The sequence below is a fragment of the Tachypleus tridentatus genome, chromosome 2, assembly GCF_004210375.1.
Source record: "Tachypleus tridentatus isolate NWPU-2018 chromosome 2, ASM421037v1, whole genome shotgun sequence".
In the NCBI taxonomy this organism is placed as follows: domain Eukaryota; kingdom Metazoa; phylum Arthropoda; class Merostomata; order Xiphosura; family Limulidae; genus Tachypleus; species Tachypleus tridentatus.
In genome coordinates, this window is record NC_134826.1 from 12,151,267 (window position 1) to 12,176,691 (window position 25,425).

At 35.7% G+C, this 25,425-nt stretch overlaps 1 protein-coding gene across 1 annotated transcript; it reads right to left on the reverse strand.

The window, feature by feature from the left end:
- Positions 1 to 504: 504 nt before the first annotated feature.
- Fadd (fas-associated death domain protein) lies at positions 505 to 19,920 on the reverse strand. Its single transcript, XM_076478285.1, has 3 exons — positions 19,583 to 19,920; positions 13,682 to 14,064; positions 505 to 2,355 (listed from the first exon to the last, which is right to left on the reverse strand). The coding sequence occupies exons 2-3, from the start codon at positions 14,055 to 14,057 to the stop codon at positions 2,081 to 2,083; spliced, it is 651 nt and encodes a 216-aa protein (XP_076334400.1). The 5' UTR covers positions 14,058 to 14,064; positions 19,583 to 19,920; the 3' UTR covers positions 505 to 2,080.
- Between the last annotated feature and the right edge of the window lie 5,505 nt (positions 19,921 to 25,425).

Below are 25,425 nucleotides of genomic sequence, written 5' to 3' on the forward strand. Positions count from 1 at the left end.
TACTGGTATTGGGAACACTGTTGATTAATACTGGTACTGTGAACACTGTTAATTAATATTGGTACTGTGAACACTGTTAATTAATACTGCTATTGTAAACATTATTGATTAAAACTGTTATTGTAAACACGATTGATTAGTGCTGGTATTGTGAACACTACTGGTTATTACTGGTATTGTGAACATTCTTGATAAATACTGGTATTGGGAACACTGTCGATTAATACTGGTACAAAGAACACTATTGATTAATACTGGTATTGTGGACACTGTTGATTAATACTGGTATAGTGAACACTATTGATTCATACTTGTATAGTGAACACTATTGATTCATACTTGTATAGTGAACACTATTGATTATTACTGTTTGTATTACATGCAAAACTGAACACAAAAGAAGTGTAATATAAAATAGTATTACACATTTATTTGTAACAGAAGCCTATTGCACCATGACAGTATTATATGGTATACTGTATAAAAAAGTAGATTTGCATAAAATAGTGTTACAAGTTTATTTATAACAAAAGCTTGTTGCACCTTGTCATTTTTACATACAATACCATACACAAAAGTTGTGTTATATAAAATAGTTATAAATTTATTTGAAACGTAACCTGTTACATCATGACTGTATTATGTACTATACTGTACACAAAAGTTGTGTTACAGAAAATAACATTACAAGTTTATTTGAAACAGCAGCCTGTTGTACCATGTCAGTATTACATACTATACTACACACAAAGGTTGTTATATAAAATATAGTTACAAAATTATTTGTAACAGAAGCCCATTGCACCATGATAGTACTACATACTATACTGTTCACCAAAGTTGTGTTATATAACAGTGTCAAAAGCGAATTTGTCACAGAAGCCTGTCACACCATGATAGTATTACATGCTATACTTTACAGAAAAGTTGTGTTATATAAAATAGTGTTACAAATTTATTTGTAACTGAACCTCTTGCACCATGACTGTATTATGTACTATACTGTACACAAAAGTTGTTACATAAAATAGTTAAATTTATTTGTAACTGCAACCTGTTGCACCATGACGTTATTACATACTATACTGTTTAGAAAACTTGTTATATCAAAGTGTTACAAATTTATTTGTAACTGAACCTCTAGAACCATGACTGTATTATGTACTATACTGTACACAAAAGTTGTTATATAAAATAGTTACAAATTTATTTGTAACCAAACCTGTTGCACCATGACTGTATTATGTACTGTACTGTGCACAAAAGTTGTGCTATATGAAATAGTGTTACAAACTTATTTGTAACAGAAGCCTGTTCCACCATGACAGTAATATATACTATACTGTACACAAAATTTGTGTTATATAACAGAGTGTTACAAGTTTATTTATAACACAAGCCTGTTCCACCATGACCGTATTACATAATATACTGAACACAAAAGTTGTGTGGTTAATCAAATTGTGTTACAGGTTTATTTGTTACTGAAGCCTGTTCCACCATGACAGTAATATATACTATACTGTACACAAAATTTGTGTTATATAACAGAGTGTTAGAAGTTTATTTATAACAGAAGCCTGTTCCACCATGACAGTATTACATAATATACTGAACACAAAAGTTGTGTGGTTAATCAAATTGTGTTACAGGTTTATTTGTTACTGAAGCCTGTTCCACCATGACAGTAATATATACTATACTGTACACAAAATTTGTGTTATATAACAGAGTGTTACAAGTTTATTTATAACAGAAGCCTGTTCCACCATGACAGTATTACATAATATACTGAACACAAAAGTTGTGTGGTTAATCAAATTGTGTTACAGGTTTATTTGTTACTGAAGTCTGTTACACCATGACAGTATTATATACTATTCTGTACACCAAAGCTGTTATACATTGGTGTTTCAGCAATTTAGAGAATACATCTTTTTAAACCATAATAAACCTTATACCAGTACATAGATATAAAACTAAAATATTAATTTTAAAAAATTTCATTGAACATAAAATAGCATATAAGCAAAATTACAGCTATGGAAAATCACTTGTTTGGCCTTGTCCAAGAAAGACATTAATGTAGATGATAGCCATTCTGCAATTTTTCAGCCAAATCATTCCGTTTGCAGGAAGATTTCCTGAGCGTTTCTAGTAGTACATCCATATTGGCCCGAGAAGCGTGTTCTTCCTTCCAGCGACACAATGCTTGGTAAATCTGTTCACATGTATCACCTGGGTAGTCACAGATGACACTATCTATATCTCCTTCACGAACTTTCAAGGCCCTTGCAAGATGCTTCCATCTGGACCCATAATTACGACTGATATACAACATTGCACTTTCCATTTCTACACAAAAAAATTAATTAATTTTTAAAATACTTTCATTAATTTACAGATGACTTAATTATTGAAACGACAAAGAAAATTAAGCTAAGTTTTCGATCCTTTATAAATTTTCTCAACATATATACATCTATACAGATACCTCTGAAAATTTGAAACAATGACAATTTAAAATACTCATTAATTCTTGCATATAAATACAACCAAAACAACATACGAACAGAGACTAAAGCATTCTGAGGAGAACCATATAAAAATTCACACTAAAAATATATTTCTGATAGGTATATACATGCCACTTCTCACACAAAGCTCTGTCAAACTTCAATTTGTCCTCTAAGTATTATTACAATTTTTTCACTGAGTGCACCAGTCTGTATATCCCATCAATTAACACTATTTTTGAATTTGTATGCATCGTATAACTAGCCTCCACCAACAGTACTGTGTCACCTATATATTACTGCAGCTAAACTTCTCTACTATTCCTGCTCAATCCTCACTTTCTAGAATTGGCAACTCTAAGAAATGAACATGGGCTGTGAGTGGGAAGTGTGCGAGGGAAGTGAGTACCTATCAGAAATACATTTTCAAAAATCTTAATTTCTGGTAAGGTCTTATCTCCTCTCACACAAAGCTACAATCCCACATTGTAAAGATGGAGGGACCAGTGTAGGAGCACAACATTGAAAACCAAACAAAGTCACTTCTCACATTGAATGTATGTACTCCATTATTAAAACAAAGCACAAAGTCTCCCAAACTCAACAGTAGGAGCAAGGAAAGAACTTTCTACAACTAAAATAAAGTGAAAAGTTTCTGTTGCACACAACAGTAGGAGCAAGGAGAGAACCTTCTGCAACTAAAATAATTTGAAAAAGAGCTTCTGTTGCACACAACAGTAGGTGCAAGGAAAGAACTTTCTGCAACTAAAATAATATGAATAAGTTTCTGTTGCACACAACAGTAGGAGCAAGGAGAGAACTTTCTACAACTAAAATAATTTGAAAAAAAGCTTCTGTTGCACACAACAGTAGGTGCAAGGAAAGAACTTTCTGCAACTAAAATAATATGAATAAGTTTCTGTTGCACACAACAGTAGAGCAAGGAGAGAACTTTCTGCAACTAAAATAATATGAATAAGTTTCTGTTGCACACAACAGTAGAGCAAGGAGAGAACTTTCTGCAACTAAAATAATATGAATAAGTTTCTGTTGCACACAACAGTAGGAGCAAGGAGAGAACTTTCTGCAACTAAAATAATATGAATAAGTTTCTGTTGCACACAACAGTAGGAGCAAGGAGAGAACTTTCTACAACTAAAATAAGTTCTGTTGCACACAACAGTAAGAGCAAGGAGAGAACTTTCTACAACTAAAATAATATGAATAAGTTTCTGTTGCACACAACAGTAGGAGCAAGGAGAGAACCTTCTGCAACTAAAATAATATGAATAAGTTTCTGTTGCACACAACAGTAGGAGCAAGGAGAGAACTTTCTGCAACTAAAATAATATGAATAAGTTTCTGTTGCACACAACAGTAGGAGCAAGGAGAGAACTTTCTGCAACTAAAATAATATGAATAAGTTTCTGTTGCACACAACAGTAGGAGCAAGGAGAGAACTTTCTACAACTAAAATAAGTTTCTGTTGCACACAACAGTAAGAGCAAGGAGAGAACTTTCTACAACTAAAATAATATGAATAAGTTTCTGTTGCACATAACAGTAGGAGCAAGGAGAGAACTTTCTACAACTAAAATAATGTGAAAAAGAGCTTCTGTTGCAAATGACTGTAGGAGCAAGGAGAGAACCTCTTGCAATTGGAAAAATGAGAAGAGAGGCTTCTACTGCATACAACCTGTTCCTCTGGTGAACCTGCTCCAACTGTCAGTTGTCCACCTGGAAAAAAAAACTAAAGGGAAATGGAAGAAAAGAAGCAGCTTTGCCCTCCTCTCATTGAGTTTATAATCATATGTATTTATATAGTAAATTAGATTTCTAAACTCATTCAGCAGCAAGCCTCCATAGTCTATTATGCCAACAACTGGGAAGTGGTAAGAGCTTCCTTGTTCCACTGGAAGAAAAAGGGAAATAAACACAGCGAGAAAGCTGGAGGAGGGTCACACTGAAAAATGTGCAATGGGTGTCTGTGATTTCCTAATTTGAAAAACAGATCAAAACCAATTTATTCAATCAAAGGTTGAGAAAGGATGAGCAGAAATCCCTTTATATTTTATTTACAAATTCCATGAGTGACAGTCCACCACCGAGTGAAACTCACTGATATCTGAAAACATATCTCAGGAATATATCACTGGGTATGCCACCAATGGTCTTGCAAAACATTCCATCTATACAGTAATTATTACAGAGCACTTAGCAAATAGTGCAGATTTGAGGCAAAGCATACATGCCACAGAGTGGGATCCCACTGTCAGTGGTAAAAATCATGGTTGCTGAAAATAAAAGCATAAATAAAAGGAAGTGGCAAGACTTACCCTAATTAAAGGCAAGAGGACATGTGTAAAACTGCCATTGGAAGAAGATGATATCCACCCAAGGAAGATACAGCCAAACTGTGCAGTTAATGAGTACCGAAGGTATAAGAAGTAATCTACATTATGACCTGAATGATCTCCCCAAAAAGATATCAAAGATGAGCAACCAGACATGCAGATATAATGAATTTAAAGAGACACTGTGAAGACAGTGGCTCTCCAAGGATAAGTCTGAATATGTGAACCTAACGAGTTCCAGGGAAATGGAAGGGTTTTAGATAATAAAAGGTCAGTAACATAAAGCCCAAAAGGAGACAGGATGTGCCATGTAAAAAAGGAGTGAACAAAGAAGAAGTCTATCACCATTGGAATGGGAGTACAGGTAGGAGGTGAAAAGAAAGAAAATTGTTGTGAAAGCCAAACAGCCGACAGAAGCATCATAGGTCTGAAGGAGGCAGGAAGGACCATTTGGGATACAGGATGACATAAGAGTAAATGTAAAGAAAGTAGGTAATAGTAAAGATATACATATCTGATCTACAACTATGACATCTGCATGCAAGGAGAAAAAGAAAATTGGTCTTGAGAGAGAGATGGCAGATGGAACATGAGAACAAAGGTTCAAAGGGAAGATGGCCAAGGCATAAAGGACCACACTGAGAATCCAATCAGTCAAATCATAGAAACATGGAGGATGTATGACAAGATGTATGAAAAGACAAGAAATGACAAAGTTAGATAAAACCAGATGAAAGCTGGAGAATGTGGAGGTATTATACAAGGCCAACCGATAGCTAGACATGGTCAAAATGGACAATCTTTACCAAACAACCAGGTGAAAAATTGATAAAGATGAGGAATGAAAGGTTGGAAAGAACCAAAGTCACATCGAAGAGACCAGAGGCAGAAGGTATACTATCATCTGTGGTAATTGGACATAGAAGAATGTCTAATGGATCATGAAAAATGCCACACATGGAGTAGGTCCCTGAGCTGAGACAACGAACCTGACAAAGGCCAAGCATGAAGACAAAGTGTGGTGATGTCTGGATGACAAATGGCTGACAGGAGTTGAAGGAAATGTAGACAGCAACTGTACAAGGTCAAAACAGTGGAAACAATGGTTGCACTAGCCAATACTTAACCACCAGTGGGCTAAAATGCAGTGTTTGGAATATGGATAGTACTATGGAGAGGAGTTGAATAGGAGGGTAAACATAGATTTGAAGATCCCCTCCAATCTTAACAGAATGCAACCACCCTCATATTTGCCAGGTATGAATTGGAAATCAATGAGAAGGAAGTTTGATGCTCTAATGGATGGTGATAGCATAAATGTTGTCCCAACAGAGTACAACCCTGTGGACCAAGAAACCATTCTGTGAGTGTGAGGAAAATCTTATTGAGAAGAGATAACTAATCTACAACAAAATTACAGGAGCCAGGAACTTTGCAAGCTGAAACCATAATGTGGTGACTGTTAGCCTGGAAAGAAAATCCAGGATCTGAAAGCAAAGGGACTAAGAACCACTACCCCCTTGTTCTGTGATATAAGTAACCACTATGGAGATATTGGAATGTACTATCCAAAGAACTACTACCCCCTTGTTCTGCAATATAAGTAACCACTGTGGAGATGTTGGAATGTACTATCCACTCTTCTCAACATTAGGATAAGAAAGTGGGAAAAAACTCAGAAAACCTTCACAGACTAAAAAAGCAAATGAGTGTGGTCTCTGGACAGTGAACAAAAAGAAGCATGCAGAACCCAATCATCCATAGAAAGAATACAAAGAGTAAAGATGTTGGACAAGAGTTAATAACTCTAAGAAAACATTTCAAAGAACTGAAGTTAGTCCAAATGGTACAGTTCTGAACCAGAACAATAAATAACTATCAATAATGTGGGCACTGAGGGAAAGAAGCACAAATGAGGTTTTTAGTATCACAAACATAGAAAAGGCTCAGCTTTATAAATAGAAAGAAACAAACACAGCAGCGATATAACAAAGCAAGAGTAAATTTAAGTCCTACACTGACCAAAAATTAGGATGATAAGGCACAGAGTTAATAATCACAAAACAAAAACTGTCAGATAAAGCAATGAATTACATATTACTAGTAGTAATGAATTGTAATGTACAAACTACCCAAACATACCTAGTTAATAAAATAGTTATAAATATCAAACAGGCAAATCATCTAAATTTACCTAGAAAACATATTAATAATCAAGATATAACTTACAATTCCTCAAACTTGACCTACACAACAAAGGATACATAACTAAGTCCCACATTGACAAAAATTATAATGATGAAACACATAGCAATGACAAAATAATAAGCTATTCAGATAAAACAATAAAATAGATGTTAGTAATACTAACAACATGTATTGTGAACTATCTAAACACATGTAATTAACAAAGTAGTTATTAATAATGAACTAACAAACCCAGAACTTTGCCGAGTCCTCGAAGTACATAATATTAATGAGCATGCAAAATAAATTTACCTGGAAAAATGTAATTATCGAAATTTAATTGACTATTCATCGAAATTACTTTATAAAAATGATAAAAGACACGTGAATATCTAGCTTACCAAACACAAAGCACTAATAACAGGAAATAATTAATTTTCCCATGGATAAATAAGGACAACACTACACAATGCCACACCTAACACTGGTACAACATCCAGGTGTAATGTATGTATGTCCAAAATGTAATACAGACTTCCAGGAAGAACTGTAACCATTAAAAAGAAAGGAGTAGAACAATATAAGGACAACACTACACAATGCCACACCTAACACTGGTACAACATCCAGGTGTAATGTATGTATGTCCAAAATGTAATACAGACTTCCAGGAAGAACTGTAACCATTAAAAAGAAAGGAGTAGAACAATGTTCTACCAAAGTGAATGATGTGGCAGATCATGGAAGGTGAAAATATCAGAAGAAGTTGAGAGTGTGGCAGACCAAAATAAATTGATAAAAAAGAAAGTCCCAATTTCTTTTCATTCATTGTGTTCTTCCTTAGAAATATTGTCACACTGAAAAGAAGAAAAAATTACCAGCAAAATACATAATATAGCTACCTGCAAGCTAAAGTCTGTATCTCCTCTGCAGATGAAGATGAAACTGATTACTGGGAAGCCTTACCAATAGCATTTTTTTAATGCAAAGGGAATTTCTGGAGGCAATGAATTGATTGCAAATTCATACTGAGAATTCTTACAGTTCAGTAAAAAGAAATAAATGCAAAAAAAAAAAATATTGAAACCAAAACTCTGAAATGACAAAGAAGCACACTCATAAAAACATGTGAAAACAACATACATCTAAGCAATACATGAAGAATGAGTGGAAATAGCTTTGAAAATATTGGTGACACACTGCTGTTGGTAGAGAATTATCATATGATATATAAAAATCCAAAAATGGGTGGAGTATATAGACAGACTGGTGCACTAGCATGAACTGTTTCATCATTGCTTTGAGAACAGATAGAAGTTCAAGACAGCTTTGTGATAAAAGAGGTAAGAATTGAATAAACAAGTTAAACATTTGTGTTTTGCATGACACACCAAATGAATACTCCCAAGATGACACACTATAAAATGACTTAGTACAGCATTATAAAAAACAAAGATAGTTTAAAAATATATATGTAAAAACGGCTGGTTTGGTTTGAGAAAATGTTTATGTACCCAAAGATGACCGAAGAAGGTTGAAATGGTCACTCCTCTACATAAAAAAAATTTCTCAACCCAAACCAGCCCTTTCTACATATACATTTTTCTCTACAAGTGGGTTTTCTCATCATCAAAGATAGTTTAAGTATTGACAAAAGGACTAATTCAGCTACTAGTACACATTAATTAAGTACAAATGAATCAAAACAAATTGAGTTACAAATATGCAATGGTTTAATTACGGATAGAAAAACCCAGAAAAAAATCAATAAGCAACATACATGATTTAACTACAAGAGGAAAAAAAACTGCAAAGAAAAATACACATACACAGTTTAACTACAAGTGAATAAAACCAGGGAAAACTTAAAAACAATTACACATTATTTATCTACAACTAAAAATAGGCAGAGATGTTCTGTTCCCAGAACACAGTTTTTTTTTCTCCTAATCTTGGTCATGTAAAATTACACTATGTAACAAAATTTTTACTTTTTCTTGTTCCTGGACAGAAAGTGTTATATCCCAATTGCTTATGTCTAAAGTAAGTGGTAAAGACCTAATTTTCTCTTCAAACTTTGCTTTTGTGACCTGGGTAATGAAATTTTCAAATTTACCCATTTTCCAGAACATTCCAGGTAGATTCAGTGCTGAGTAGCTGATAGAGAATTTTATCAAACTTACAAGAATTTTCAAGAACATTCTAGAATGTTGTAGAACTTACGAGAATTTTCAAGAACCTTTCAGAATTTTCTAGAACTTTCCATAGTAATAGATATATACAGGGGCTCACCACTCACCTTCAGTTTAGTTCTAACTGCCTAAGTGAACACATAAACCTATCTGATTTTATCAGAGATGGCATCAAGAAGTTGCAAGCATTCTCCAGACACATTCTGCTATGTATGTGGCCAATTTATCAAAACAAGAGCAAAAACGTACTCTGTGACAGCATCTGCTAAAATGTGTGAAGCCTACAAGGCATATTTCGGCATGCCTTTTGGGAATCAAGACAAACTCTGGGCACCTCATTTTACCTGCAAGCACTGCAAAAAACTCTAGAAGGTGAGATGGACAATTTTTACTTGCTTGAATAATAAGATTTTATATTATACAAATGTTAGACCTTTTAAAATTCAAATATCTTTTTTTTTTTTAATTCCCAATAGAAGAAATATCACATACAAAATATTTTGCATGACTCTCTTACACATTAGATGTGAATGAAATAAAATTATTCTTCATAATTTTATTTTGCTCTTTTGCAGGATGGTACAGAAGGGAAAAGAAATCCATGAAGTTGCTATTCCAAGAATTTGGCGTGAACCCACTGACCACTCAAGCAATTGTTACTTCTCCATGATGGACCCTTCCAGACATTGGGCTGGCAAAAATGCATCTGCTATTATGTATCCAAACCTTCCATCATGCATCGTCTCAGTACCACACTGCCCTGAGCTCCCTGTACCTACTCTGCCAGAGATTGCAGCCATTTTCAGAAGAGAGCAGCAAATAGAAGAGGAAGTAGACATTGAAAATCCAGATTACAATTTCAGAGATGCAGTTGGTGAGAGAAACCCATACTACTCCAACCAAAGAAACCTCAATGACTTAATCAGAGATCCTGGTCTAACAAAGTCAAATATCGAGCTTTTGACATCTAGACTCAAGGAGTGAGATTTTGTCACACGAAAGTGTGCAAGTAGCAAGTCAAAGGAAGCATCACCGACATTTTTCAAGACTCTTTACTCATCAAGATGGCCCCTGCTTCTCCCACAATGTATCCGATCTGTGCGAGGTAATTGGAATTGTCTGTAACCTGAACAAGTGGCACCTCTTCATTAATAGCTCATCCAGAAGCCTCAAAGCTGTGCTGCTCCATAACAGGAATAAGTATCCGTCTCTTCCTCTGACTCATTCGGTGCACCCCAATGAGGATTACAACAGTGTCAAGACCTTGCTAGAAACCTTGAAGTATGATGAGTATGGCTTGGAGGTTACTGAAAACTTCAAAATGGTGACATTCATGATGGGTCTCCAAGGAGGCTTTACCAAGTTTCCCTGTTACCTTTGCCTTTGGGACAGCAGGAACACTGCAGCACACTACAACAGGAAGCACTGGCCACAACGAACCAACTTCTCTGTGGGAGACACAAGTCAAGTGTGAGCCACTAGTGAACCTCCAGAAGGTGTTGTTTCCACCATTGCACATAAAATTGGGTCTTATGAAACAATTTGTCATAGCTCTTGATAAGGAGTCTGCAACCTTCAAGTACCTTTGAGACTTCATCTCTAAACTGTCTGAGGCAAAGGTCAAAGCTGGTGTCTTCATTGAACCACAAATAAAGAAGATCCTGGAGTGCACACAAGTGCTCAGTAGGAAGAAAAAAAAGTTTGGGGCAGCTTTGTTGCAGTGGTTCAGGGCTTCTTGGGCAATCAGAAAGCCGAAAATTACGTGAAACTGGTTGAGGCTCTGGTGAAGAACTATGGCAAAATGGGCTGCAGGATGTCTTGAAAGTCCATATCCTTGATGCTTATCTTGATAAATTCAAGGAGAACAATGGAGCATACTCAGAGAAGCAAGGTGAGCATTTCCACCAAGATATACTGGACTTTGAATGCTGCTACCAAGAAGAGCATAACAAAAACATGATGGGAGACTATATTTGGGGGATGATACATTATAGTGATTTACATTACTGTTGCAAATCTCAAAAAACTACTCACTACTAAACATTTTTGTATAACTTTAGTATAAATATATGTAAATCCTGATTCATATGTTGTTTTATTCAGACCTTATGTAAATGAAAATGTGCAAATTTGCCCATTTTTATAAAGACAATAGGTTAATTTCTAAATTTCATTATCCAGGTCACAAAAGCAAAGTTTGAAGGGAATAACGGCCATTTTCTGTACTTTTACAACATAAGCAATTAAGATATAACACATACTATCCAGGAACAAAATTTGTGTTACATAGTGCTATAACACATACTACCAAGGAACAAAATTTGTGTTACATAGTATTATCAGTGCAAATGGAGTGGATGAGAGCAATAAATATTTCTTATTCACACATGTCAGGTAACACAACGTAGCTTTAAAATATACTAATTCACACATGTCAGGTAACACAACGTAGCTTTAAAATATACTAATTCACACGTCAGGTAACACAACGTAAGCTTTAAAATATACTAATTCACACATGTCAGGTAAAACAACGTAAGCTTTAAAATATACTAATTCACACATGTCAGGTAACACAAAGTAAGCTTTAAAATATACTAATTTACACACGTCAGGTAACACAAAGTAAGCTTTAAAATATACTAATTCACACATGTCAGGTAACACAATGTAAGCTTTAAAATATACTAATTCACACATGTCAGGTAACACAACGTAAGCTTTAAAATATACTAATTCACACATGTCAGGTAACACAAAGTAAGCTTTAAAATATACTAATTCACACATGTCAGGTAACACAAAGTAAGCTTTAAAATATACTAATTCACACATGTCAGGTTACACAAAGTAAGCTTTAAAATATACTAATTCACACATGTCAGGTTACACAAAGTAAGCTTTAAAATATACTAATTCACACATGTCAGGTTACACAAAGTAAGCTTTAAAATATACTAATTCACACATATCAGGTAACACAAAGTAAGCTTTAAAATATACTAATTAACACATGTCAGGTAACACAAAGTAAGCTTTAAAATATACTAATTAACACATGTCAGGTAACACAAAGTAAGCTTTAAAATATACATCTTCATTACCCAGAAAATGATCCTATTAGACACGAGAGAAAGCCCCCACTATGAGATGAGATATTTCTACTCAACATGAAGTGTCAAGCAATAGAAATAATTACCAAATTATACTAGCTAATCCCTGTACTTAATCAACAATATCCTGCTATAATAAAGACAATTCTTATTTTACACACATACAGGATGTCCTTGAAGAGGAACCACATGGTGAAAGAGTTAGGGTTTAGATCACCACGAAAACCCACAAGAAATTTTATGGGTTCTGAAAAACTAAAATCCCTCTCAAATCCAAAACGTGTGAAATAGAATATTCTGTATATGTGATTTGTTCAAAGGAATCCTTTACAACATAAATTTGATATCCAAGAACAGTCTTTTCATGGTGCAGACATCCTGCATACAGACTTCACTATCCGCATGTTACAAGGATATGAATAAAGTGTAACAGGTAGAGTTTAGAATCATTGTATGTATTGACTATTGGAAATCCAAACTCTCATCTCTTTACACAACCTAAGAAAACAGAGAAGTTTTCAAATTAGTTTCAAAGTATGATATTGTCATGAATTCCAAATCTATAAGAATAGAAAGTACCATTGAACTCAGCAAATGACAGAGGTAAATGTATATAATACCACAACAGCTTCAATGAAAAACACAGAAGAAAGAACATGTTTATTTTCAAAAGGAAATTACAATGGTGAGAAATAACCTCAGATAAATATTATAGTAGACCAAAAAACACTCAGGGAGCTCAATAAAACACACCTACAAACAGAACGATTTCGTGAGACATTCAAAGGGCAAACAAGCAATTTATTTGTGACCAATATTGTCAACAGAAAACATTTGGAAAGGCAGGAAAAAATTAAAATGCTTCAGGGAATGGTAAAATATCTCTTAAAACATGGAAACCAAAGAAACTGAACACTTTACAATGAACTATAGTGTAGTAATGATGTAAAAAAATGAAGAACATTAAAAAGTTACATTGCTACTGCCTTTTTGACCCTATTGTAGTGGTGTACAGAATAGTTCAACTAATTAAGTAGCTGTAGCTGTTGTTCTGTGTCATTGTACATAACTACAACTGTTGTAATGTACAATGACACACAACTAAAGAACAGTTCAACTAAGTACCTGTAGCTGTTGTTCTGTGTCATTGTACATAACTATAACTGTTGTAATGTACAATGACACACAACTAAAGAACAGTTCAAATAATTAAGTAGCTATCATCTTTGTTTCTATTACAGTAAAGTACAATAAAGAACAATAATAGCTTAAGCTATACTTAAGCACATTAATAACGTAACGTAATTATTAAGACAAACCATCAGAATCGTTTTCTGAATCCAAAACAGGATCCAACTGGATTGGTGTGATTTTGATTTCACAATGGCACACACAACACCGAGGAGTTGTATCAGAAAGTTCAAGTTTCTTGTAGGCTTTTATTAAGTTAACTGACTCTTTGTCACCTAGAAGTTTCACTAGTTTCTCTAAAACAGCAACATTCCACTCTGTTAAGATATCTCTATCTTCAAGAAGTTGGATCAGTTCTTTCATACTTGTAACCTCTTTTAGGGCTCGCCATGATTCAGACTCTTGTCTGAAAGCTTCTCTAATTCCATCATCCACACAAATCAATTCTATATTTTTCCAGACTTTCGACTTTAAATTTTCATATGGTGAAAGCGCAGCAGTCATTATTAGTCTATAAATATAAAAAAAAAGTTAAACCATTAACAGAAATATATACCCAATAAAGCAAGTTCGTTGAAACTACTTAAACTTCCATATATGATAGTTACAGTGATAAAACCTTATGTTGGTACCCATTACACTAGTAATCCACTGAGGATTTTAACATTACTAATGAGTGATTGGGATAATACACTTGTTTCATTGATAGTTATAGTGATAAAACCTTATGTTGGTATCCATTACACCAGTAACAAACTGAGGATTTTAACATTACTAATGAGTGATTGGGATAATACACTTGTTTCATTGATAGTTACAGTGATAAAACCTTATGTTGGTACCCATTACACTAGTAATCCACTGAGGATTTTAACATTACTAATGAGTGATTGGGATAATACACTTGTTTCATTGATAGTTATAGTGATAAAACCTTATGTTGGTATCCATTACACCAGTAACAAACTGAGGATTTTAACATTACTAATGAGTGATTGGGATAATACACTTGTTTCATTGATAGTTACAGTGATAAAACCTTATGTTGGTATCCATTACACCAGTAAACCACTATAAATACATTTTTAAACATCAAACCTTTTATCAATACTAGGAACATGGTGACATGAACTAATCATAATCTTATACAGGTTGTGCTGTGTTGCTGTATCTCCCAACTCGTTAACTACAGGTACCTTGTTAGCAAAACTCAATCCAGAGTTCCTATTACGATTACTTCTAGACGATCAGAGTTGAAGCAACTAACAGTGACAAAAAGAGAAAAGACGTCATCCTATCTATACAAGTTACTGCTTAATCAAATGAGGCTGAAGTTATAGATTTGGAATATCTGGATTTTCAGGAAGCAAATGACAAGATGCCACATAAAAGGCTTGTAAAGAAAATTATCTCCATATAGAAGTGGGATATAATTTAACTAAGTGGATAGAAGAGTGGCTTTATGGAAGAAAGCAGAAGATTGTTACAAATGGAGTCCAGTGAAACAGGATTAATGTCACAAGTGGAGGACCTCAGAGCTCATCTCTGGAATGGATTGCCTTTAGGTGTTTTGGAAGCAGTAAATTAAGTGAGTTTAAAGAAAAGCTTGATAGGTACATGAATGATAAGAACAGGCCATAAGACTGTTAAAATTAATAGTTTTAGTTTAAGAGTGGAACAGTTGAAATGGATCAATTGATCCCAAGTTGTTTTAAATATATCCCATAAATCCTTCACCAATCTTCTCTACATGAACTGATAAGTAACTAATAAAAACACATTTTAACATCACTTATAATGTTGATAATGCTTTTCATTAAACATATTGCAATTAAAAATGTTTAAGTAATCAGTCAGCTTGATATAAGTAGGATAAACAGTAATAACATATAACAAAGGTTTGAATCATTGGATATTTTGCAGTCATCTAACAGACTACCATACTTAGCAAATAGTAAACTTAACTAATTTGAGGATATTATTATTTTACTTAAAAACACAACAAAAAGATCTCATGTTCACACACTGCAACTCAATAAAACCATAGCGTAGCTCTTAAAAAGAAAAATATTTTGTGCATAAAATGTGAAAGCCACCTGATACTCTGGAACTAAACAAGTAAAAGAAAGCCACCTGGAACTTAACAAGTAAAAGAAAGCTACCTGGAACTTAACAAGTAAAGGAAAGCCACCTGATACTCTGGAACTAAACAAGTAAAAGAAAGTCACCTAGAACTTAACAAGTAAAAGAAAGCTACCTGGAACTTAACAAGTAAAGGAAAGCCACCTGATACTCTGGAACTTAACAAGTAAAAGAAAGCCACCTGATACTCTGGAACTTAACAAGTAAAAGAAAGCCACCTGATACTCTGGAACTAAACAAGTAAAAGAAAGTCACCTAGAACTTAACAAGTAAAAGAAAGCTACCTGGAACTTAACAAGTAAAGGAAAGCCACCTGATACTCTGGAACTTAACAAGTAAAAGAAAGCCACCTGATACACTGGAACTTAACAAGTAAAAGAAAGCCACCCGATACTCTGGAAATTAACAAGTAAAAGAAAGCCACCTGATACTCTGGAACTTGACAAGTAAAAGAAAGCCACCTGATACTCTGGAACTTGACAAGTAAAAGAAAGCCACCTGATACTCTGGAACTTGACAAGTAAAAGAAAGCCACCTGATACTCTGGAACTTGACAAGTAAAGAAAGCCACCTGATACTCTGGAACTTGACAAGTAAAAGAAAGCCACCTGATACTCTGGAACTTGACAAGTAAAAGAAAGCCACCTGATACTCTGGAACTTAACAAGTAAAAGAAAGCCACCTGATACTCTGGAACTTGACAAGTAAAAGAAAGCCACCTGATACTCTGGAACTTGACAAGTAAAAGAAAGCCACCTGATACTCTGGAACTTGACAAGTAAAAGAAAGCCACCTGATACTCTGGAACTTAACAAGTAAAAGAAAGCCACCTGATACTCTGGAAATTAACAAGTAAAAGAAAGCCACCTAGAACTTAACAAGCAAAGGAAAGCCACCTGGAACTTAACAAGTAAAGGAAAGCCACCTGGAACTTAACAAGTAAAAGAAAGCCACCTGGAACTTAACAAGTAAAGGAAAGCCACCTGATACTCTGGAACTTAACAAGTAAAAGAAAGCCACCTGATACTCTGGAACTTAACAAGTAAAAGAAAGCCACCTGATACTCTGGAACTAAACAAGTAAAAGAAAGTCACCTAGAACTTAACAAGTAAAAGAAAGCTACCTGGAACTTAACAAGTAAAGGAAAGCCACCTGATACTCTGGAACTTAACAAGTAAAAGAAAGCCACCTGATACACTGGAACTTAACAAGTAAAAGAAAGCCACCCGATACTCTGGAAATTAACAAGTAAAAGAAAGCCACCCGATACTCTGGAAATTAACAAGTAAAAGAAAGTCACCTAGAACTTAACAAGTAAAAGAAAGCTACCTGGAACTTAACAAGTAAAGGAAAGCCACCTGATACTCTGGAACTAAACAAGTAAAAGAAAGCCACCTGGAACTTAACAAGTAAAAGAAAGCTACCTGGAACTTAACAAGTAAAGGAAAGCCACCTGATACTCTGGAACTAAACAAGTAAAAGAAAGTCACCTAGAACTTAACAAGTAAAAGAAAGCTACCTGGAACTTAACAAGTAAAGGAAAGCCACCTGATACTCTGGAACTTAACAAGTAAAAAGAAAGCCACCTGATACTCTGGAACTTAACAAGTAAAAGAAAGCCACCTGATACTCTGGAACTAAACAAGTAAAAGAAAGTCACCTAGAACTTAACAAGTAAAAGAAAGCTACCTGGAACTTAACAAGTAAAGGAAAGCCACCTGATACTCTGGAACTTAACAAGTAAAAAAAGAAAGCCACCTGATACACTGGAACTTAACAAGTAAAAGAAAGCCACCCAGATACTCTGGAAATTAACAAGTAAAAGAAAGCCACCTAATACTCTGGAACTTGACAAGTAAAAGAAAGCCACCTGATACTCTGGAACTTGACAAGTAAAGAAAGCCACCTGATACTCTGGAACTTGACAAGTAAAAGAAAGCCACCTGATACTCTGGAACTTGACAAGTAAAAAAAAAGCCACCTGATACTCTGGAACTTGACAAGTAAAAGAAAGCCACCTGATACTCTGGAACTTGACAAGTAAAAGAAAGCCACCTGATACTCTGGAACTTAACAAGTAAAAGAAAGCCACCTGATACTCTGGAACTTGACAAGTAAAAGAAAGCCACCTGATACTCTGGAACTTGACAAGTAAAAGAAAGCCACCTGATACTCTGGAACTTGACAAGTAAAAGAAAGCCACCTGATACTCTGGAACTTAACAAGTAAAAAAGAAAGCCACCTGATACTCTGGAAATTAACAAGTAAAAAAAGAAAGCCACCTAGAACTTAACAAGCAAAGGAAAGCCACCTGGAACTTAACAAGTAAAGGAAAGCCACCTGGAACTTAACAAGTAAAAGAAAGCCACCTGGAACTTAACAAGTAAAGGAAAGCCACCTGATACTCTGGAACTTAACAAGTAAAAGAAAGCCACCTGATACTCTGGAACTTAACAAGTAAAAAGAAAGCCACCTGATACTCTGGAACTAAACAAGTAAAAGAAAGTCACCTAGAACTTAACAAGTAAAAGAAAGCTACCTGGAACTTAACAAGTAAAGGAAAGCCACCTGATACTCTGGAACTTAACAAGTAAAGAAAGCCACCTGATACACTGGAACTTAACAAGTAAAAGAAAGCCACCGATACTCTGGAAATTAACAAGTAAAAGAAAGCCACCGATACTCTGGAATTAACAAGTAAAGAAAGCCACCTGATACTCTGGAACTTGACAAGTAAAAGAAAGCCACCTGATACTCTGGAACTTGACAAGTAAAAGAAAGCCACCTGATACTCTGGAACTTGACAAGTAAAAGAAAGCCACCTGATACTCTGGAACTTGACAAGTAAAAGAAAGCCACCTGATACTCTGGAACTTGACAAGTAAAGAAAGCCACCTGATACTCTGGAACTTAACAAGTAAAAGAAAGCCACCTGATACTCTGGAACTTGACAAGTAAAAAGAAAGCCACCTGATACTCTGGAACTTGACAAGTAAAAGAAAGCCACCTGATACTCTGGAACTTGACAAGTAAAAGAAAGCCACCTGATACTCTGGAATTAACAAGTAAAAGAAAGCCACCTAGAACTTAACAAGCAAAGGAAAGCCACCTGGAACTTAACAAGTAAAGGGAAAGCCACCTGGAACTTAACAAGTAAAAGAAAGCCACCTGGAACTTAACAAGTAAAGGAAAGCCACCTGGAACTTAACAAGTAAAGGAAAGCCACCTGGAACTTAACAAGTAAAGGAAAGCCACCTGGAACTTAACAAGTTATTGCTTTAAGTGAAAATATTTAATATATTTCCACCTTTTTAAATGAGTTTTTCAAACTATTATTATTATTTTCTTTACCTCTTTCTTCACATTGTTTCTTGCAACAGCTACACAATGTTCTTATTGATAATTTATTTCTACTTTAACTCATACTGGACACAGATGGAAAAAAGCATTTGACGTTTGACTGAAAACATTCTCAGTTTAAGAAAATTTTGTTTGTTTCTAAGTGCAAGACAAAGCTACAAAAAGAGATATTGATGTTATACTCACCACAAACATCAAAACCTTATTTCTTAGCATTGCAAGCCCTTAGATTAACACTGAGCCACTGGAGAGCATGAATAATGGGAAGAGGAGGTAACCATAAGAAAATATGGTCTGACTTTACCTTGTTGTACTTTATAATATTAAAATAATCCATGATGATGAGAAAACCCAATTGTAGAGAAAATTATATATGTAAAAACAGCTACATAGTGCCTTCTCTACCCATACCAGCCATTTTTACACAGATAATATTAAAATAATTATGTTGAAGAACAACTACAGGACTAGGTTTCATGAACTATAACTAAAACACTATTACCAACTACAATACAGTAAAAACAAACCTTAAGCAACTTATTTAGACCAGTGGCAATTTTCCCAGTTTCTTTCTCACTTCTTCTGCATACCTATGAATTACCTTCCTCTCTCTAGAAAGTCCTTCACATTTTACATACTTCTGAAAATTTCTCTACCTCCTTCTTATGCAGTCTTATCCATGAAGTTTTAAGAACCCAGAACTTTGCAAGTTTATCAAAAAATATTATAAAATGGTATTTATATAAATGTTTCTTCTCATTTTGTTTGGCTATGTAACAATACGAAATAGATGAAATGCAGTATGTCTAGGCTGGATGTTGAGTTCAGGAAGAAAGACAATCAACAGTGTCCTGATACCTACATTCTAGCAAGTCAAAAGGCATTGAGTTCAAAACAAACATATCTTCATATTCTAATGAATTAATGAGCTTTATATCCTAAATAACAAATTACTGCCAGTTATTTCACATTTCAAGAAATTGTAGAGCTTGGAGTCTCAGGCAAATACATCTTCACCAATTTTTTCATATTTCATCATTATTTTTGATTGACGTGCATGACCTAATTTACCCTTATCATCTACATTTCAGTCAAACATTCAAACTCTAGAAACAGATTTGAAAACACCATCAACTCTTCTCACACAAGTCATGCTTTTCCAGTTTTCAAATCCCTTCACTACTTTACATTACTCAACACAGTAGTTAATTTTGCAAATTCAGGTCCAATCATGAATACTTACCAGGCCTTCTGAATAAGACAATAAACACTCTATCAAGTTTACAACATCCATGCACAAATCAAATTTAATGTTTATAAAGAAGGAAAGGTTGTTGTCACTCTCATATCTTCATAGAGTTTTTATTCTTTTGCTTTTAAAATTTTGTTAGAGTTGTAATATGAAAGTGGAGTTTTTTGTTTTTTTTTATATACTCAGACAAGGTTTGTGGTGATCAGAAACCCACTTGAAGTAAAAATCTATCTCAAGATGGCTGGTATGGGTATTAACACTTTTATTAAAATAAAGTAGTTGGTTGGTTGGCATTTTATAGTGCAAAGCAACTGAGCTATCTATGCTAAACAGCCAGTACAACAAACAAAATAAAATTATTAGAATTCAAAAGGAATCATATTAAAACAAAATATAATTTTGAATTAAAAATTTCAATCGTATTAAAAAGGCCAAAAGCCCATAAAAACTAAAAAATATTTGTAAGGTGAACAGTGTCATTATCACCAAAGAGTCCAGCATCAGGGGTAAACCTTGGGACAAAACATGTCTAAAATGGTGTTGTCATTTAGAGTCATAACAACAGTGTGACAGTAAAATGTGGACTGTTGTGACCTGAATGTCACACAGACAACACACTGGTGCATCAGTCTCAAATAAAAAAAAATGATCAGTTAAAAAACTGTGACCAATGCATAGTCTAGTTAGGACAGCTTCTTTCTGATCCTCGTGGAAACAAGGCGGCCAAAGTTCAACAGAAGGTTTCATCTGGAAAATGTTTTCATGTTGTTCACTCCAAGTTGACTGCCAACTAACACTGAGCTGAGCCTCGAATACGGGACCATAGTTTATGTATGGAACTGGCACAGCAGTGACAGCACCAGAGCAGACAGACTTAAATGCAATGTCAAAGAACTCATTCCTGCAAACACCAAAGTGGCCTGGTATCCAGAAAAACTGGATATAAGTTGATGTTAAAAGAAATGGACCAGTCAGTTTTGAATATCAGTGAGAATAGGGTGAGAACTAATATGAAGCAGTTCCAGGACCAGTACAGAGCTAAGTGAGTCACTATAAATAGTATAATTTGAGTACTACTTAGTTTCTATGTGATTCAGGGCAAGAGAAATGGTGTACAGTTCAGCAGTGAACACAGAATCTGTAGAGGGGATACTGTGTGCAACCACAACATATCATGGCAGAGCCCACAGACTCACTTGATTTTGAACCATCCATATAAATTGGGATGGAATGATGGGTTCAAAGATGTTCAGCAAATGAAAGACACTACTTCCAATCAGAGGTTTTCTCAGATGACTCAAAGTGAGGTTGAACATGGGAATGGTAATAAGCCATGGTGAGATGGGCTGACAAGTAGATACAGCAGTGTCATCTAAGAACAGATCCAATTCATTCAAATGCACCTGGATACAAAGGCCAAAAGGAACAACGGCAGATTGTCTGTTCTGAAAAAGAATGATCTACTGAAGAAGGAAAACACAACCCCAGGTGGAATGCTGTGGTAAATACTGAGGTTTTGAAGAATACAATAAAGACAGTTGCAAATGGCAGAGGTGTAGAGGAGATTCATGAGACTCTGTGTACAAACTCTGAACTGAAGAGGTGCAGAAATCCTCCATGCATAGCTGAAGCCCCTGATGATGAATGCAGTCCAGCATCTTCAATGCCAAGGTTCTGACAGAGCCATAGACCCACAGTCCAGTTTTGACTGAATGAGAGTGCAATATATCTTTAGCACAGTACATCAATCCCCACCAAAAGAGGTGGGCCGAAAGGACACGGAGGATGTTCAATGCCCTGGTACACTTGACTCATAGCTGCTTGATGTGTGGTATAAGGGTCAGCTTACAGTCAAGGTAAACTCAAGAACTTTGACCCAGGGACTAGGGAAGCACAACTTCATTGTTTGCATGCAAACGGTTTTAGATAAAAAAAAAGTTAAAACTGTCTGTTGTGGTCCGCTTCAGTAAGCAACTAGCTGCCACTCAATAAACCTCATGTTCAACAACTGACACGAGATGTGGAAGTCATTGGCGTAGAGCACATTTGCAACAGTAAGAGGTTGTTCTCCAGTGACACCATTTATCTTTATATATAAAAAAGTGTGACAATCAATTCACGCCTTGAGGGACTCCAAGTTCCTGTAGGAAGCGATGGAAAGTGTCATTACCCACATGAACTTTAAATAATCTGACCATTAAAACATTTTTAATAAAAATGGGCAAATGGCCACACAATCCACATAAGTGGTCTAACAAAATGCCATACCTCCACATAGTATCATAAGCCTTCTCAAGGTTAAAGAATGCAAACACAAGATGTTGTTGTTGAGAAAGGCTTCTCTGATCAACATTTCAAGTTGAATCAGGTGGTCCATGGTGAAGCACTATTGTCAGAACCAACACTTGGAAGGCAAAATGAAGCTGTTTAAATCAAGAAACTAAACAAGAAACATTAACCATCCTTTCTAAAGTCTTATAGAGACAGCTTGTTAAAACAATTGGATGGTAGTTTGAAGGAATCTTGGGATCCTTCCCTGGCTTAGAAAGGTAGAACAATAGCCTGGCCCCATGATTCAGAACAAACATTCTCCTGCCAGATACAATTAAAAATAACCAGAAGAATAGCAGGAGAAGCAGGAGAAAAAAAGGCACAGCATCTTGTAGTGTATACCATCAATTTTAACTGATGTACTGCCAGACCGATGAAGAGCCAGCTTGAGTTCTACCAGTGTAAAGGGGCAATTATAGTCATAAAGGCGATCAGCCGAAAGGAAAGATGTGATTGCTCTGCCCAAGTCTTGATGGGCTAAGAAGATGGAAGATGAAGCAGAAGAGCTAGATACCCAGTAAAGTTTTTGCTAAGAGTATAGGCAATGCTCTGGGCATCAGCAACTTCTTAGCAATTAGAAAGCAAGATCAAAACGAGGACAGAAGTATATTGTCCACTGACCTTCCAAATCTTGTCCCATATGACTTTGAAATTGGTGGTAGAAGAGATGTTGATTGTGAATTTAATCCAAGATTCCTTCAGGCTTTGATGTCTTATCTGCGAGCATGTGCATGTAAAGTGATGTGGTTTGAATGTGTGGGATACCTACAAAAGGTATGCCAAGCATGTTTCTAAGCCTTCCATGCTGTGTGGCAGTCAGGATTCCACCAAGGACAAGAATATCATGAAAAATGTGTTGAGGGTTTAGGAATATGATGAACAGTTGCCTGGATAATAGTCAGTCACTGCTGCCACACAGCCATCTATCACTGGCTTACAGACAATGGCAGGATCAAGTTCCATGAGAGCAGTGAATGAGCCAGTTTGGCTCATTCCAGCTTCCACCTGGACACATGGGTCAGGTGGCATCAACAGCTACCAGTCTCCCTCAAAATGGCAGGAAAATGATCACTGCCCATTGGGTTACTGTCAACCCTCCATGAAAAGTGAGAAAATAGTGAAGGGGGGCAGATGAGAGATCAGTCGCAGTAAAAGACTGACGAGGTGCATAAATATAAGTATGAACACCAGTATTGAAGAAAGGTTGTGATCCAGAGCATACACTCTATAAAGTGACCCCTCCTATCAATCCTCTGGAAATTTTGTCCATTAAAGTCCTCCAGGATTAACAAGGGAGACAGCACCTATTCATTCAATGTCTAATTGATTGTAAATCTCTCCAGCTGACAGGTAGAGAGAACAAATAGTGATAATACAACCCAAGGAAACACAGATGGCTACTGTCTCCAAGGGTATTTCAAGTGGCAAAAACTGGGTGAGCACATGCTGGTCGACTAGCAGTGCCATCCCTCCATGCACTCAACCTGTCATTTCTGAACAGAGAAAACTGCCAAAAGTGACTGTATCAGCAGATTTCAGATATTTTTCCTGTAAGGAGAGATACACAGGATGATAAGAATCAATCAGTATTTTAATGTCATCCAGATTAGAACATAAATCTCAACAGTTCCACTGTATCAAAGTGACCATTTTACTTATATATAGGTAAATTGGGTAGAGGTCCTTCTCTTTTCAACCCGCGTCTTTTTCTTTATTTTTATTTATTCAATGGGTTGTGCATTGGGTCAATTGGGCAGGTCTATGTCACTGGAAGAAGATTCCAGCAACTAAGAGCATGAACAAATGATCATTCTGCATCTCAGGGGCATATAAGATGTATCTGAAGAAATGCCTGAATCCTGAATCATAGGAAGTAGATCCAGGGGACTCCTGGAAGGGATGGTAAGGACAGAGATGGGTGTTGACATTGATTCATCAACTTTCTTAGCCATGGAGAGATAAAGACTATTCACATGGTGTGAGAGCAATTCTTTTGTAGGCTCGGAGAGATCCATCTGCACTCCCACTGTAGCAATAGAATGAAGTGCAGCAGCATATGTCTGAAATGGAATGGTGGACAATAACTTTTAAGCCTCAGGGTAAGAAATGCTGTGAACTATTTTCAAATGCTGCACCTCTTTTTCTTCTACCCACCTAAGGCATGAATGAAAATAAGATGGGTGAGAGCCACTATAATTAACACAATGAAGGTCTATCTCACACTCACAGACATTGTGATTCTTGCCACCACAATAAGCACACATCAAGGAACCACGACATGATGTCTTTCAGTGACTGTAAAGCTGGCATTGGAAACATCTGAGAGAGTTTGAAATATATGGCCATAGTTTGCAATTAAGATAATTTGCCTTGATGGTGGCAGGTGAACGTAGTGATGTAGATGTCAACACTAGGTCACTGGTCAGCACCATAATTTCATCTTTGCAAATGAAAATATGCCTCACTGCAGAAACTCCTTGGGTGGAAAACCTAGCAAGAATCTCTGACTCAGGGATGTTCTTCAAATTCCTCTCAACAATAACTCCTCGTAACAAATTCACAGTAGCATGGGAGTAACCTCAATGGGTATATCCCCAATGGCCTTCAAATGCAAGAGTTCACTGTGTTTAAGAGTGGATTTTTCCATGAATATGTCACCAGTACAAGTTTTTTGACTGACTTAGGAGAGCCAGCAAGCCACTCTAATCCCTTATGAATACAAAAAAAGGTGAGAAATTTGCCCTAAAGAATTGTCCGAAAGGGAAAGTAGTATCAGAAAATAAGGTA